The following is a 17,533-nucleotide window of genomic DNA, read 5'->3' on the forward strand; positions in this document are numbered from 1 at the left end:
AGGGCTCCCCTGCCCTCCCTCCTGATTTACTGTACCTCCACCTGCTGTATCACATCCTCGGTGTCCCCGATCTCAGAGGTGCAGATGGATGCACTATTGGAATCAGACTCCAGGCTGCTCTGGTTGGATGGGCTTCTCCTGTGCCCTGGTGCTTGCTGCCAAGAAATGGTGCAGAAACATAAAGCACCCAGTGTTAAAGGGATTCCTCACAAAGTGCTGCTTCTTTAGAGCACATATGTGACTATATGCTGAAGTTACCTTTACAAAAGGCTTGACTGTCACCTTATAGTGGATTCCATTTTCTGGTTTTTATACCCTAACCTTAGAATTCATATTAACAGAGAGGAATACCTTAAAATGTGAAGTGACATAGAAGCTCAGTTTAAAAATTCTGCATTAATTAAAGGCTCTTCATGACACTAGATGCCTCGTAAGTGTGAACATGCAAATCTGAGCACAAGATTATGCTGCTGACAGCACCCTCCAGGACTCCCTTTAAACACTCAACCTTCCACCAAATCCAGCAGCACTCTCATTTTCAAACAGTTTTTCTAACACTTTAGCAATGCTGAACCTAAAGACTTTGGGTTTTGGAATTCTGAAGTAATGATTTGTTTTTTGTTTGTTTTTTTAACCCAATACCTACACATGAATATCACCAACGGAACAGCAAAACAAGAACAAGCACGATTCAGCTTTTGCTGAGATTCACAGACATTTCTAAGCATTCCACAGAGAAGCACGAAGGACTAAGCTCCTTTGTGAATGCACACAAATGGTTTGGCTCCAGTGCAGAAGAGTATTCTTAGAAATATCAAGCACCAACTGCACAATAATGGCAATTCCATTAAGTGTTTTGGGGATGAGTGAGCCATCTTATCCAGGCACCCACACCGGGTCCAGGACACAAGAGAATAGGAATAATTCCAGTTTCATTACCTTTATAATTGTAATTTCATCCCTCAAGTTGTCATATCTCTGCTCCAGACTTGAATACTCTTTCACCAGGTTCTGGTAACGAGATCTCTCTTCTTCCAGCTCTTTTTTCATCTGGATCTTTTCCTCAACTGCATTTCGTGCAAATTCATCTTTAAAATAGGAAGGAAAAGAAAAGCAATTATGAACTTCAGCTCTGAAACAAACTTCTTGTAAACATGTCCAACAACTAATGAACAAAATACTCTCTGCCAAGAGCCTTTAGAATACATGTAAGCATTCTCTAACATTTAGAGACTATTATAATAAGTATTTGTTTCCCCAACATGTGGAACAGCTTGAGCTCTTCTGCTTCCAAAGTAGTCCTCTGCCTGGAATTAAAGAAAAACCTCCAGCACCTACAAACCATCAGATCTATTACACTTAACTGTGGCAGCTCCAGCTCCCATGGGACAGCCACAAACCCACTTAAGGAAAGACCAGCACAGTACAGAAACACATTCATGTTGAAAAAGTGGTACTTGCTACATTTAAAAACCTCCCTGCGCGCTTGCTATCAGCAGCTTTGGCATAGAAGCAAATCAACAACAGCAGCTCGTCCCCATGCTATCATCAACCATTTACCAGGGCAAGACTGTGAGGGTTCAAAGAATTTTATATCCAAAAAAATTCATTTATTTGTTAAAAACTCACTTCTGGAAGCAAGCCTGGTCGCTCCTCTTCCTGAGGAACCAGGCAAATATAGCCCATGTGTTGTTTTAAATGGGTGAACAGCAAACCAACCCCTTTCACTTGTTTTCTCCCATCTTAGATGCTCCAAAAGCATCCTGTAAGGGATGAATAGTAATGATAGTTGCACCCACAGCATGAGAATCTTTGCAAATCCTGCTACAAAATCAAAGCTGAAAAGGATGACAAAAAATAGAACCTCAATACATACATGAGAGTCCCTTTTGTGAAATGGGATTTTCCCACGTTGCTTTCCCCTATGTACGACTCATCAGCTAAGTCTCTGCTTTTAAAAAACACTCATACACTCACATCACACTAGAGAAATCCTTTGTCACTGCTGAGTAATGTGAATTGTGCTGTTCCTTAGATCCTTTATTCATCATTCTTGGGACACTGTCATTCCCTACTCCACCAGCTTCACTGCCTCCCGCATCACCTGCACTAAATGCTCTAAGATAACTGAACAAAAAAGCCTTTTAATGTGCTTTATTCTGTACTTCACCAATTAAACTCCCTCTGGCTTATCACCCACCAGTAGGACAGCATGAACAGAACTAGGTGCACAACATAACAGTGACAAAAATCACCAGGAAAGGATCATGGGAAGACTAGCAGTTTTCAAGGCAGGGAAAATGAGCTTCAGGGGAGAAGATTAAGCCCTTGTTTAATGGAGGCATTACGATGCTACAGGCAGTTTTTCCTACCTTCAGACTGACAGAGAATCCTGCTGTTAAGCTCCTCTTTCTCCTGCTTCAGGAGAGCGTTTTCTTCTTCCAGGTCGGAGATACGCTACGGAACAAGGCAGAGAGTTACTGCTGGCTGCAGGGCAGAGCTCCTCTGGGGATTGCATTTCACTTGGCAGGGGACAGGGGCTTTGTTCAGCCTCTATGCTCTTTAAAAGATCTGTTCACCTGTGCTTTGATAGTTATCCTTTGTACACCAGAAGCTGAAGCACAGGAGAACTGCACTGCTTCAACAGAGACTAACTTTCCCCTTCCTGAGTCCATTTCTCCCTTAAATCAACATTTTCAGCAGAAACTTACAAAATACTGAACAGCTGGACGTGGTGGCCACAACCTGCAGGAGTGGAGCTCTTGCAAGTGATCAGGTCATTAAATCAGAGGTTTATTTTTACATCTCAATGGACTTCATCATTATCTTCAAGTCACAGCACTGAGTCACAACTGCTAGGGAAATAAATCTGCTGATTGTTCCCAGCCATGTAGCATTTCAGGCACTGTGATGGACACAGTGAATGTGAGCTGGGTGAATAGTTCAGGCTTTTTCAACTGTATTGTACCCAACCCATTCAATATAGTGACTCAATTCAGTGCTTCCCACAGCTACAGAAACTCTGGTACAGACAGGAATGACATGTACCCAGGTCCTTGGCAATACAACAAGAACATAGTTAGCAATTATCAACAACTGCCTCGTAAAAAATAATGAGAACAGGAACTAAATCCTGCAAAATGTTATTTTCACTTGTCACAACTGCAAGGCTGGACTGATGCTGACAGCAACCAATCCTGGAACATTATTCAACCTCAGGAATTCTGGTGCCTTCAACAGCGTTATCTCAAAACACACAACCATCATATTATCAGGCGAAATACACTGCCACAGCTAAGCAGGATGACTCTGCTGCTGTCAGGTGCGAGAACACACATCACCCCAGCACGTGTCATTCCCCATGCCTGCTCCTTCACTCCCTATAGCCACTGCTTAGGAAACAGCTACACACAGCAGAAGGATCGCAAGGCACCAATGATAAACAACACTGTAAACACCATAATAAGAGTTTTCAAAGCCCAAGAGTAATAATTTTGCTGTCACCACTAGATTAAATTTATAGGCAGCCCAGCTGACATGCATTCCCAGCACAGATTTCTGTCTTCCACACAAGCATGTTCAAATTAAGGCATTTTATCAAACACTGCCTATGCCAGATACATACTAATGGTGAGGACAAAAGCACAGTGAATATTTTCTTGTAAGTCACGACTGAATCAGTCATATTCCATGCATAAACTGAAAAACCTCCCCACCCATTACTCTCCCTGTTCATTTACTCCAGCTCTCTGTATGACATCTGTCTGCACCTCTCCTAGAACACTGGAGTCTGGATGTACAATTAGAAACTGAAAAACCCCACAATTTAAGCATACAGAACTAGTGGTGTTTTAAATGCTGTGAACTGAGCCAAGATTTTAATATTCTGTACCAAAATCAACTGCTCTCTTTTACCATAAATCACATCTGCCATTATGCCAGCACTAGTGTCTTCAAGGTAGGAAGAATCCTTAAAAAATTGGAGAAGAGATACAGGAGTGATGGAATGGAAGGAAAACCTATGCTGCAATGGGACAGCAAGTAACTCTACTTGTTTATCCCATCAGGAAAAGATTAAAGGCAATGGGATTATTTTACTAATGATTTTTATTGCTACTTAGGAATTCTCTGCCCAAAGCTATGATGGTTGGAAAGCAAATCTGGACAAAAATCTTGAATATTCTCAACCATGCTCTTTTAGAAGAGAAAGACTTAGCAGAATCCACAACAATTATTCCCAGATTTCAAAACTCTTATCCAGATTGGGTTCAGGTATTTTTAACATGTTCTCTTGAGCCACTGAGTTTGTTTATTGCTTTTCTGTTTCTACGTGAAAGAGGAACAAGTTCAAAGTTCAAAACCTGTGTTTAACCAAGCCCAGTGGGAAGGAGACCAGACCACTATGCTCAGGGAGAGGCAAATGGAGCAGGTCACACAATGGCCAAGCAGCACAAACTCCATCCCAGGTACCTTTTGTACCTCTTGCTCATCTTTCCACAGAAAACAGATCTTTGGAGGTGCTTCAAACGCAGCAGCACCTGCTTTGAAGGATTTCTGTGGAAGATGCTGAGCAGGGAGCACTTGTGATGACTGCAGCCCTTACCTAAGTGTTACACAGGGACAGCCTGCTCATGAGACTTGCCTGCCATCCTCCCCCTGTCTTGTAAGGAAAGGATGAAGGCATTTGGTATTTTCCCAATAAAATTCCTGGTCTGGCTTTGAATTATCTTAGCTCACCAGGTCAGAAGATTAGGTGCTACCAAAAGAAAGAGCTGTTGGTACTCACCCAAATGTGTTAAACTTTCAACAAAATTAGATAAGAAGAGTTAAAATTTTAAAATTGTTTTAAAATTAAGGACTCAGAGAGAAGAGATTAAAGGACTTCTTTTTAGTAACAAAATCATAACTGATATGGATTTTCAGGGGCTGCAGAAAAATTAAAGGCTCATCTCAGTCTCACTCAGAAGTGAGATGTCTTTGGGAATCTGTCCCACTATAACCATGCCTGTGGTGTCATCTTGATATTGAAGGTGAAAACTGCTTCTCACCTGAATTTAGTTTCATAACTACCCAGCTTCTAGCAGATAGAATAACTCAAAAATCTCTTACCAGAATTTTCCTTGGAAAGTGTTCTGGCTAAATTAAGGTTTTCAGCAAGGAAACAGGTCCTCTCCATCTCCCCACTAACAAGGAACCAAAGGGAGCAATGGAAAGCTAATGCCAGAAATAAGAGTCTGCACTGCTCATTAGAAATATTTCATAATTAAACAATTTATTTTCATGGTGAAATGCACAATATTTGCTCTGCTGTAGGCACTTTTACAACAAGGGAAAGCTTCTGCTTTGTTTTCATGCTTTTAAAAAGCATTTCTTCAGTGATTAAGCTAACCTTCCATCCGAGTGCTCGAAGGGGATTTGTAATCAAGAACGAAGAGATGCAGTTTATCCCCAGCTGCATCACCATCCAAATCAAGCATCCTTTTGGGCCCTAAAAGCCTGTGTAGCACCCAGCTAATGAACAAAGCCCTGTGCAATAAAGGATCTTATAATTTTAAAAGGAAATCGCTGGTTTCACTTGTCCCTATGTAGGTGCACTACATGTGTAGGAAGTGGGTAAGTGATCACCTGGCAGCTCTTGGTTCAGCCAAGAGACAGCAAGTGTACATGTTTCTCACCTCTTTAAGAAGTACACCCAAAAATGCATTTCAATTGTGCCCTGACCACAGTCCCCACCACAGCTTCCCAACCAAACCCACCACCTGAGGGCTCAGCCTCAAGGGGAGTTGGCATGGGCAGGCAGTGCTGTGTGAAGTGTCCTGGAAGAGCCTCATCTGGGCATTCTTCCACTGTAATAAAAACACAGCTAACACTAGGCTCTTTCTTTTCTTTTCATTTCCAAAAGTGACTCATCTTCAGATTGTCACACACCAAGTGCTGTTCTAGAATAACAGCGGCAAAACAGCTTTGTCTTTCCAATATATTGAGTAGAAAAGCCCTAAACTCTTTTCAATAGCAGGATCAAAGATTCAATTCAATTTCTGGTGCAGAAGAAATATTATGGATTTAACTTGAGCAGCCACAAGCATTAGCAGAAGGAAACTTAACCCATATCTCACTGCCTCAGGTGGAGAGAATAGGCATTACTCAGAATTAATCTGATCAGCAACAAATTCAGGGCAAAAGGTCCATCTTTTCTATTTGCAAAAAAAACTCTACACTCTGAAGTCTCTTTCTCCCACTAGAATGCCTTCTTGTACAATGCTGGCAGTGTTGGACCACCTCCACCCCAAGACATAAAGCACAAGAGCTGCACTTGATTGTCCTTGTGGTTCCCTTCCAAATCAGGATATTCTACGGGTTTGCATGAAGGAGTAGGAAAAAATAAATATATTTAGTGTATATCCCAGCTCCAAATCCTATAAAGGCTCCTAACAACCAGGCAGCTGGTGCTGGAGCAGGGAGGGAAGTTGCTCCACGCACAGATCATACTCAGTGTGTACCTAAAACACCAGCCACAGCAGAAACTGAGCCTTGTGTTTCATCCCAGGCTGGGAGGAGGAATATTTACATCTTCTTAATATTTGCAGCACAGCCCTCTCAAGTAATCTGCGTTACACACCAGGAGGAATCACTGTATATACATGAAACCCTGACATATACACGAAGCTTAGGACAAGAGAAAGCAGCCACAAGTTGCACCAGGGCAGGTTTAACTTTCAGCAGGAAAACTTTTATCACTGAAAGGCTTGTAAAGCATTGGAACAGACTGCTCAGGGTAGTGGTGGAGTCACCAGCCTTGGAAGTGTGCAAAACCCACATGGATGTGGCACTCGACCATGTGGTTTAGCGCTGAACAGGGTGGTGCTGGGCTGATGGTTGGACTTGGTGTTCTTACAGGTTTTTTTCAAGCTTTACAACTCTGTGATTCCATGATATTAATGGTTATTAAGTATCCTGATTTCCAGGCGTGTTTAGGTTTGGGGCGTTTGTTTGTGGCTGGCAGCCCAAAAGGCATCAGGATGGGGTGTCCTGACAAAAGGCAGCCACTGCTCCTGCACAGATGTCCACCTGTCCTTGCTGCCCCATGAGCTGGCTAAAGGTAAATCCTAGGGCATTCAGGAACAGAAATAATCATCAAAGAACAGATGCTCCCATTCTGAGTGGTGAAGAGTGAGCTTCCACCAGTATGGCCACCTGCAGGAGACAACCTGCTGCAGACAGACAGACATACCTTCCTCAGCAGGTCCTTCTCCTTGCCGTGGCTGTCCTTCATGACCTCCCTCTCCTCGAGAGCCCTCTCCAGCTCCATCCGCAGCTGCTTCATCTCCTCCTGCAGGCTGAGGAGCTGGTTGTCATCACCACGCTGGCTCTGCTGGTACTGCTGCAGCTCCTTCTTCAGCTTCTCCACCTCAGAGGAGTGGGCTGATGTCATCATGGACAGCTGCTCATTCAGAAGTTTGTACTCCTTGTTCTGCAGCCAACATCCCAAAAAGAAGAAAACAAGAGTACAAGTGGTATCAGTGCATGCAGTGATGTACTACTAAAGTAACCATTCAAATCCTCAAGCACAGTGGGTGACAAACCCACAAAAACAAACATTTCCATGCATATGCTAATAGAGCTCATAAAGCTAAAAGCTATTTCTAAACTGTGACAAAAGCTCAGTAATATTTTGGCAATGATTACAGAAGCATTTGTTAAATTGGAATTACACTGATATTACTGAGAGCAAAGGCAAACAGCTCTTGGTAGCACTGGCAACCAAACCAGAAAACTACACTTCTACTACAGCTTCCAAATGGTGTTGCTTAATGTGATTGGTTTGCAATTTTTGGGGGCGTTTGTAGTATTCCTTTTGCAGTTTAACCTTCTACTCCTGACTCCCATGCCTGCAGAAACTTGGGATGACAGTGCAGAACTGCAGCCTCAAGCACAAGGAGCTCCAAAAACTCCAGTTTTAAGTCATGTGCCAGCTCAGTCATCTTATTTGCTCAGGCTTTCACTTATAAAGCATTTAGCAGTGATTTGCTCCCAACGTTTGAGACTTGAAAATTCAGCAGACTTAGCTGATTTTTGGGCTTCAAATCAAACTCAGTGAGAACGACACTGTGACTAATAAAACATCTTCATTATTAGCCATCCCCAGGCCAAAGACCAAGAGCTTTTTTAAGAGCACACTGCACAAGCTTTGCTAACTTTGGACAGATAATCTTGGCAACAAAAACCCCATTTTGACACTTAAAACACAGTCCTGTTTTCAAAGTTTGCTCTGATCATCCTTTTGGCCCCTCTTTAGGTGACCTCCCAAAGCACCTCCCTCACTGCATCCCAGTGCTCTGAAGCAACATTAAGACACATCTCAAACGGAAAAACAAGTAAAAGAGGCATATTAACATTTTTTCCTTTGCTCCCTTGTAATGAATTATTAATGAACATCAAAATTCAGCATTCATATCATATTAGGAAATTATAAATTCTGCATGACCAAAGGCATTTCATAGAATTTTAGAATGGTCTTAGAATGAGTCAGAAGGGACCTTAAAGCTCATCTCATTCCACCCCCTGCCATGGGCAGGGACACCTTCCACTATCCCAGGCTGCTCCAAGCTCTGTCCAACCTGCCCTTGGACACTGCCAGGGATCCAGGGGCAGCCACAGCTTCTCTGGGCACCCTGTGCCAGGGCCTCACCACTCTCACAGCCACAAATTCCTTCCCAATAGCCCATCTCTCCCTGCCCTCTGGCACTGGGAAGCCATTCCCTGTGTCCTGTCCCTCCATGCCTTGTCCCCAGTCCCTCTGCAGCTCTCCTGGAGCCCCTTTAGGCCCTGGCAGGAGCTCTGAGCTCTCCCTGGAGCTTCTCTTGTCCAGCTGAAAACCCCCAGCTCTCTTAGCCTGGCTCTAGAGTAGAAGGCTCCAAAGAGATCCATCTGCAGAACCTTTTGTCCCAATGTTTCTCTACACGGTTTTGCACACCACACAACTGAGATTTTCATGCAAAAAGAAGATAAATGAACTGGCATGTTTTGGAGTTTTGTATTAGCAACTGGAGACATGAGAGAGCATTTACTTGGTTGCTTCCTACTGCAATCAGAGATGGCTCAACAGACTCTGTTAAACTTGAACTTGCTTTATTTTCAGTCATTATCCAGATCTGCAGAGCTGAGACAGTCCTGGTTTCAATCCAGGCTCCGTGAAAAAACCTAGAGTTTATTTTGCTACCAAAGGCAGAGGCAAAAAATTCATCACTCCTGTTACCCAAACTAGTTTTATTCACAATAATGTTCACAGACGTAGTGCTAGTTGCAGACAGTGTAGAGAGCTCATACTGTATCTAAGTATTTCCTCCATGAACATGCAACACTAAATTAAGTACCAGCTTTAAAAATGTCCCAGGCAATTCCAATGAACAGATTTAAAGAAAATTAATTGAAAGAAAAAAAGAAACAGTAAAGAAAAAAAGAAGAAATTGGTCCAATGTAAATAGAAAAGAAAGTGCTCCTGTCAGGATGTTTTGCAGCAAAATAGATCAAAATCTTTCTTGTGTGTACAAAAAATCCCTCACCTGATTAAAAAACTTAATTAAACTATGCCAGTTAGAGATGCCAGAGCATCTGAGCTGAGGCTGACATACAATAATAGGTTCTAATGTTTTCAAAGAAAGATCTTTTCCTTAGGGGCACACGGAGGATTGCATCTCTACTCATGCGTGAGCTAAAGTAGCAGAAATAGAAACATTTTCTTCCAGGGTTCCTCAAAAAAATGATACAACTGCAGCTCTCCAGGTTACCTCCTATATACTTTTTTCCTTAGAAAGTTAATTAGTATTTTCAAAGGTTGTGTTTATAGATTAGCAAGGACTAAGAGCAAGATCCTTCAGGGAAACTACGATGCAGCAAACGCACCGTGCCAGAGAAAAGATTCAGTGCACTGAACAGAAAATCTACTGGAACAGCGCTCATTAGCACTTCCAAAGCACCCCAGGGAAACCTGGCAGCCCTGGAAGGATGGTTAAAATCAGCTTGCTGGACAGACCAGCACATGTAATCCAGAGCAGGAATTCTTTCCTGCAAAAGTTACACAGAAAGTATCAAATAATCTGCTTCAAAATGGTCTGTGGGGACACTGAGGGAGAGCAAGACAAGCTCTGGACCATTTTTTCTGCCTGGTTAAAAGCTCTCTGTGACTCCTTCCTTAAAGCAGATCTTCTGCTGCTTTCATAGCTCACGACAGGAAAGCCAATGTTAACCAAATATTGGGGTTTGGGGTTTTTTTGTTGTTACACTCCCACACTTCTCCTAGCAAGGAAATGGGAAAAAATACAACTTAAAAAATACTACTGACAAGTCCAGCAGCTCAGCAGATCTAACACCGACATTCACACTCCTCGCACGAGTTCAGCCCAAAATACCTGGACATGGAATGACTCATGCTATTTAATTTCACCAAAATACCTTCTGGATAAAGGGTCCTATCAAACCTAATCCTTAGCGTTTTCCATTCCTAAGCTACTGTTAGCAAAATCTAAGTATGGAAACAGGCATTTTAAAATTTTTAAACACCCAGGTTTGAAAGCTGGACTCCATTGCAGGGCAATTAATGCACTGCAGCCAATTAACACTGCAGTGAGGGTGACCACAGCAATGCAAACCCCCGTGTGTCCTGACTCTGCAGTATCTGAGCCAACACAGAGTCATTTGTCATCACTTTCATCACGGGACTCATGTCATATAGGAGTGAAGGGATGTCAGGTGGCAAGGGAGCCAAGGGAGACATGTGGGATGGACAAGGGTCCCTGACAATACCCCAGAATGAAAAACTGGAATTACCACTAACTGGTGCTACAAATAAGGTGTTATTCCGGCTGAAGAGGATGTTCTCCTGCCTATAAAAAATCAGTTTAAGGATACAAGTGGATTTGAATTTCCCTGTTGATATTAGTCAATACAACTAGGTTCCAATCAGCGTTTTTTATGTTCATCCCTCAAGCCCTTGTACAGTAACACAGAAGGTATTTAATAGAGCAACTTGCAGGCTTTAGCAGATGGAAAAACTATTCAGACAGGTGTGTAATCAAGCCATTATTCTGCAGCTTACTAATGGCAAGTGGCAACTGATGAAGATGATCCTGTGATCCAGCAGCTACAGTAAGACCACCAGGTCACTCCACACATGGTAGAGATATGTCACATCACCCATCCCACCCCTCCTCTCATTCCTGGAGAGTTGCTGTGTCTAGTTAGCCCAACACGCTCAAACTGCTTTGTGAAGTATTTACCAAAATTGCTGTTTATTTTCCAGGGAACGTGACTCCCAAAACACACAGTTCATAGCAGTGGTGGCAGACACTCTGCACACTCAGCACTCACAGAGCAAGAACCACAGTGAGGCAATCCAGCCCCAAATCCTTGACATTGGATCCCACATGGAGCTGGCTTGGGTTCTCAATTAAAACCTTCCAAAACTGCCATTTTATCTTCCAGCTCCGAGCTCTGCTGGGCAGCTCCCACAACAATTCCATGCAGCTCGTGCAGCTCACAGAGCAAGGAAATGGGGGAAAATACAAACCAAAAACTACTACTGATGTAGTAGTATTTATACTGGTATCTGTCCCACCGTCACAAACGCCTGGCTGCCACCAGCACGACCCTTCCCAGACAACATGGAGAGGCAACGGAGGACAAGAGCAAAGAGACAAAGCAGCGGCTGGGCCACACCTGTCCCAGCGCAGCTCGGGACGTACCTGCTCATCGACCTTCCTCTGGAGCTGCACCACTTTGTTCTCCATGCCGATGTTGAGCTTCTTGAGGTGCTGCACCGAGCGCGCCTCGATGCGCAGGGCCTGCAGCTGGCGCCGCGCCCGGAGGCGCCGGCAGTAGCACTGCAGCACCACGGCGGCGGCACGGGCCCGGCGGAACCTCACTCGCGCCAGCCAGCCCCGCACGTGCTTCTGCAGGATGATGGCCTTGTGCTCCACCAGCATCTGCAAAACATCAGCACAACGGGGCGGTTAATGGGGAGAAGGCACAGAATCGTGGAATCACAGAATGGTCTGGGTTGGAGTGGCTTTAAGGCTATTCCACTGTGGCAGGGACACCTTCCACTAGGCCAGGCCGCGCCAAGCCTCAATGTCCAGCCTGGCCTTGGACACTGCCAGGGATCCAGGGGCAGCCACAGCTTCTCTGGGCACCCTGTGCCAGGGCCTCACCACCCTCACAGCCAGCAATTCCTTCCCAATATCCTCTCTAAATCTATCTTCCTCCAGCTTAAGGCCATTCCTCCAACGTCACCTGTACAGGCAGCAGTAACTCTGGTTTGGCTGCACCAAACATTTCCCAAACTGCCTTGGAAAAGGCTTCTCCTCCAAGGAATGTCCTGGTAGGTGCAAGGGGTGATGGCTGGAAATGGAGGCTGTTGTTTTGAGCCCTCTTTCGTGGACAGGGCCTCAACCCCCACTCCTGGAGGCTTCTCCAGGCACTGTTCTCAGTGATGCAGGCAGGACACACCCACACCTCTCTGGCTGCTAGGTAAATACCTGCTTGGCCAGCAACACGAGGGGATATGATCCTGGCTGGTGAGGACAGGTGGGAACAGGTAACATTTGGGCTCAAGTGCAACTTCATGGATCACCTCAGAATAGTCCCAAGATCCACCAGAGCCACAGTTCCGGAATGAAGTCATTAACAGACAAACCAACACTTTGCAATGAACTTACTCTCCCCTCAGCATCAGATATAACCCATACCAGAACAGATCTGTACATTTTTTTCTGTGTTCCACACCTGCACTAGGATAAGTTTTACTGCAGATAAATGCTCTCCTGGTGGGATTTCTTATCATGTAGATAACCTTCAAATAAAACCGTGACTGCTTTCACAAGAGTCTGCAGCCAATTCTCTGGCACAATTCAATTCCTAAAATTTGTATCTGTTTTCATTAAATTTCTGACACTTTTGCATTGAATTTCTTCCCCAAAATTTACAGCTGTCTTGTCAGTAAGTGGCAATTCAATTTCATCCTCTAAAACTGAAGGCTGACATTTTACAGTTACAAACATTAACAAACAGCAATGTCGTTAATAGCTTCCTTATGCTGATCTATGCCTCAGTCTGCTAAGGAAATAAATATGAGAATTTGAAGATTACAAGACACTTTATTGTTATTAGTTTGGGTTATACTGTCTCAGAAAAGGTTATCCCATCAGCTTCTCTTACAAATATTTTGTTTCACCCTAAGGCTTTCTTTGCAATTGCAAATTTTAATTCAGAATAAAGACATTGTGTGAATTTAGGATGCAGCATGAATTACTGTGAAATGAGCTTTGTATGTCTGCAGCCTTGGCAAGCATAGATGGGAAAACCTGGGGATGCCCAAAAAAGTAGAAGAAAGCCCACTACATTGTTTTGGGGACTCATTTTAGCTTTACAGCAAAATTTTGGTGGGCACTGGGCATGCCCTGACCCCACAGACCAGCACCCACAGCCCTGCATCTGTTGCTGAACATGCACTGGATCCAACACCTACATCCAACACCTGTACCCAGATGCTCCAGAGATTAAGGATGCTCAGATTAGAGGGGCCTGGCCTTCAGCCACCTTCTACACCTTGTTAAAATTTGGGTTGCCTTGAATCTCAGAGAGTTTAACTGCTGGACCAGCTCCCTCCCCTGCAGAAACTTCCAATTTAAAAAGTAAATGCTGAAAAAGCAGGGGCAGCACAAATTCCTGATCACAAACATCCAGCTGCTGTGTCTCAAAGGACACCCCTGGTCCCTCTGGGAAGTCACCAGGTGTCCAGATAACCTCAATTATCTCCAGGAACAGGCTTTCCCCTCCTGGCTCACGATGCTTCTCGCTTCTTGGACTAGTCCCACAACACAGGCACCAATTCAGGTGACTACCCACACAGTGCTGGATCTGAGGAGTGGACAGAAGATTCCCAAAAACTGTTCTCAGTTTCCTGACAGACAGGAGCTGGAGAAGGACTTTGGAAAAGATGGAACGGCTTCCCACTGCCAGAGGGCAGGGTGAGATGGCATCCTGGGAAGGAATTGTTCCCTGTGAGGGTGGGGAGGCCCTGGCACAGGGTGCCCAGAGCAGCTGTGGCTGCCCCTGGATCCCTGAAAGTGTTCCAGGCCAGGGTGGACAGGACTTGGAGTAACCTGGTCTAGTGGAAGGTGTCCCTGTCCATGGCAGCGGGGTGGAATGAGGTGACCTTAAAGATCCTCCTTCACCCAAACCACACCAGGATTCAATGATTTCTCACTGCTGTCATCAAACTCCAAATTCTTTGTGTCCAGTTCCTGGTTTAACACAGAAAGCTAAAGGAGAGAACTAATTAAAGAGACGTTTCTATCAATAAATGACTGCCTTCCACAGCAGAAGACCCTCCTTGTCTTCCCACTCTATTGGGAACAGTTCCTGCAGCACAGCTCTGACACATACTCAGCACACCAGGGAGGTTTCAGCCCAGCACAGGTTAGATCAAATGACATTTGCAGATCTCCAGAACACCTCCTGGCACCACTGTGACTAACTCCATTTAGCTGCTCCACTGAGGTGCTGCTGCCAAAATCTTTCTTGCTTGCACAGCTTTAAATAGCAAAGCTTGCAGTCACCGTCCGCTCTCCAGCAACACCGGGGGCCATCAGCTTCACAAACATCAACACAGCCACAACAAACACATCGCAGAAGCAAACATAAAAACTCCTTCCTGATGCAGAGACCCTCCTGGAGGTGTACCTGGTGGTAAATCCTCCTGACAAACATGCCCCGAGCAAAAGCCTGGATGGTGAGGGTGGCGTTGCGGACCCTCTGGAAAGCCCGGCGGATCCGCAGCATTCGGTACTGCTTCTGCAAGGTGATGGCAGCCCTCGTCCTCCTCAGGTGCTCAGCAAGCCTGCAATGCACAGGAGGAAGGTAAGCAGGGAAACTAAACTCCACTTCGTTCTGTTACAATAAGTTTTAAGCAGGACAGAGAGAAAAATCTTTTGTCCAATGTAGCTTGATGTATTCAGGACAGACCACCCCAACAGTTGGGCTAAGAAGGCCTCCATGCCATCAGACAGCACCCATGGAACCCAGGAGGAGTGGAACCGCAAGTCAACACACTTCATTGCTCCCAAACAGCATTAAACCCAAGCATTCCCCAAGTTTTCCTTGGTTTAAACTCTCTGCCTTACATCCTTGTGCCAATCAGCGCCCAGGTTGGTTCCATCACTTTCCTGACTATAAAAAGCACATGTCACACAGGGTATCTACTGACTCAGTGAAAACAGCAGCAAATTGATTTGACATTTAAACTGGTGTGCACTGCTTTGGCAGCATTCCTGAGCAGAGCCTCGAGCAATTCACAGACAGTAAATAATGAGGGATGTGGTCAACTCCGCACCAAGTTGCTCCATTCTCCAAATGAACTCATGTCCAATTTGCTGTTACACCGGTTAATAAACGCCCATAAACCCTCTACTTAATTTGATAATTAGCTTGTTTTGCTGAATTTATGATTCATTTATTGCTCTCAGCATGCAGCATTATACAGAAATCTGATCCACTTATTTTATTTTGTGAAAAGCGTATCAAAACTAAGAGCCACATCGGATTGGTTTATGTATTCCTTTGATTGAGGCTAATGGTTTCTCATTAGGACGCACTGAACCAGGGCTTACTGAAGAGGATAAGGGATGGTCTGTCACCAAAAAGAGGAGACAGCAGTTACTCAGATGCCATCCAACCCCACAAATCCCCCACAAATAGGGGAACTGTAAAATTATGTAGAAGAAACTGCAGCAGCTGATTCTCCCTGACACCAACCCCTTTCCCAATCACAAATAACACCACAAATTCAGTCAGCAACTCTGATGTTCTTCTGCTGGTTGTCTGACTTGAATAACGGGCACAGAAAGGAAGGTGGCCAGTGTGTTAGGATGCTGTTCCAGTGCTCCACTGCTCCCTCACACCCACACCACACCTGCCACCAGCAGCCCACTCTCCAGCAGAGTACTACCTACAGAAACCCCAGCAAGACACTAACATGAGGCTGAGGCTCCTGCACAGAAAGCATTACACTGAGTTCTGTTATTCTCTACTGTACACAGCCCCCCTGCCAGTGATTTGGAGTGATTTTTCTCATTACAAAGGATACAGCCAATCAATCCTGAGAACTCCCCTTGGACATCACGGAGGCACAAACCTGGTTCCTGCAGAGGAGGAGTGCATACCAACTAGACAGCTCCTCCCTGGTTGATCCAAATGCCCTTTACCAAAGGCAATCCCAAGAAAATACTAGTTCTATGAAATATTTTCACCTAAATGCTTCAGAGTACTGTAGTCATCTCATTGTAACTGGACTGTCTTATGCTATGACCTTGGCCTAGCACCTAGAAATTAAACTAATCTAGATATGAAACCAGTTTGAGGCAAAGAACTGTAATCCCTTGCCCCTAAATAAAACTTGAGAGAGGGGACAGAAATGAGTCCTGACTTTAGCCCAGAGACTGTCACCACAGTGTTACCCACACTGTACAGATCTTGCTTTCGAGCATGCACAGCATTTTCCAAGTTCCTCATACAAAACCCCAAAATTTAAGATCTAGGAGATGTAACAGATTGAAAGCACAGGTGGCCAGAGGTGTTTTCACACTTTCCTTGCCAGCTGACCCCTCTGTGAGGCTCCCCAGGACCCACCTGCGTGCCAGGTGGCCGCGGGCGTGGCGCTGCAGGACAAGTGTGGCTCGTCTCAGCCTCTGGTATTTGACCCTCTGCAGCCAACCCCGCACTGTCTTCTGGATCATGATGGTGGCAGCTCTGAACTTATCTGTTCGCAGTTTCTCCAAATATGCCACCTGGCCTGCACGGAAAAATATCTTGGTACGGCCAAACTGGAACTTGTCTGGATCCTTTTCAAAAGCATAAAGGAAACTGCATTTAATTAAGGCAAACATTACTTTTTTTCTTTTTGTTTTTAGTCTACGTTGATCAGTAGATACAGAGTAAAAACACCACTTTGAATCAAATTTATCAACTCACATCTCTTCTTAATTGGGTAATGAAGATATTATTAGACTCCATTATTAGACATACTGGATTATTAGACTACATAGACATTATTAGATATCATCAGACTTATTAGACTTGAGCATCTATTAAGGAATGCACCCATTAAGGAGTGCAGCACTAGGACTCAGTCTTAAACTCCATATATTTACATATATTTTGAAGGGGTTTTGAGTTGGGTTTTTGTGTTTTGTGGGGTGGGGTTTTTCTGGTGCTTCTGTTGTGGTGGTTTGTTTGCTTTTGTTTGGTTTGGTTTTTTGTTGATTTTGGGGGTTTTTTTATTGCTGGGGTTTTGTGGTGCTGTTTTTGGGGGGTTTTATTGTTATTTTTTGGGTTTTATGTAAACAGAGAAATCACAGAATCACAAAATTGTTTAGGTGGGAAGGGACCTTAAACCTCACGTACATCCAATCCCTCCACCATGGGCAGGGACACTTTCCACTAGACCAGACTAAAAATGCAACACCAGAGCCCTCCAAGA

General features: G+C 44.4%; 1 protein-coding gene across 4 annotated transcripts in view; it reads right to left on the reverse strand.

The window, feature by feature from the left end:
• The window catches only part of MYO5B (myosin VB), a 145,691-nt gene that overhangs the window by 32,212 nt on the left and 95,946 nt on the right, over nt 1–17,533 (reverse strand). For all 4 annotated transcript variants that reach the window (XM_085043256.1, XM_085043253.1, XM_085043255.1 and 1 more), the window contains exons 19-25: nt 16,684–16,895; nt 14,740–14,896; nt 11,742–11,981; nt 7,232–7,471; nt 2,373–2,457; nt 940–1,088; nt 36–155 (exon numbers count right to left, since the gene is read on the reverse strand). In XM_085043256.1, the coding sequence (XP_084899382.1) occupies nt 36–155; nt 940–1,088; nt 2,373–2,457; nt 7,232–7,471; nt 11,742–11,981; nt 14,740–14,896; nt 16,684–16,895 (1,203 nt within the window). The remainder of the gene's footprint in view (nt 1–35; nt 156–939; nt 1,089–2,372; nt 2,458–7,231; nt 7,472–11,741; nt 11,982–14,739; nt 14,897–16,683; nt 16,896–17,533) is intronic.

The sequence above is a fragment of the Lichenostomus cassidix genome, chromosome Z (genome assembly GCF_008360975.1).
Source record: "Lichenostomus cassidix isolate B80296 chromosome Z, HeHo_3.0, whole genome shotgun sequence".
NCBI lineage: Eukaryota > Metazoa > Chordata > Aves > Passeriformes > Meliphagidae > Lichenostomus > Lichenostomus cassidix.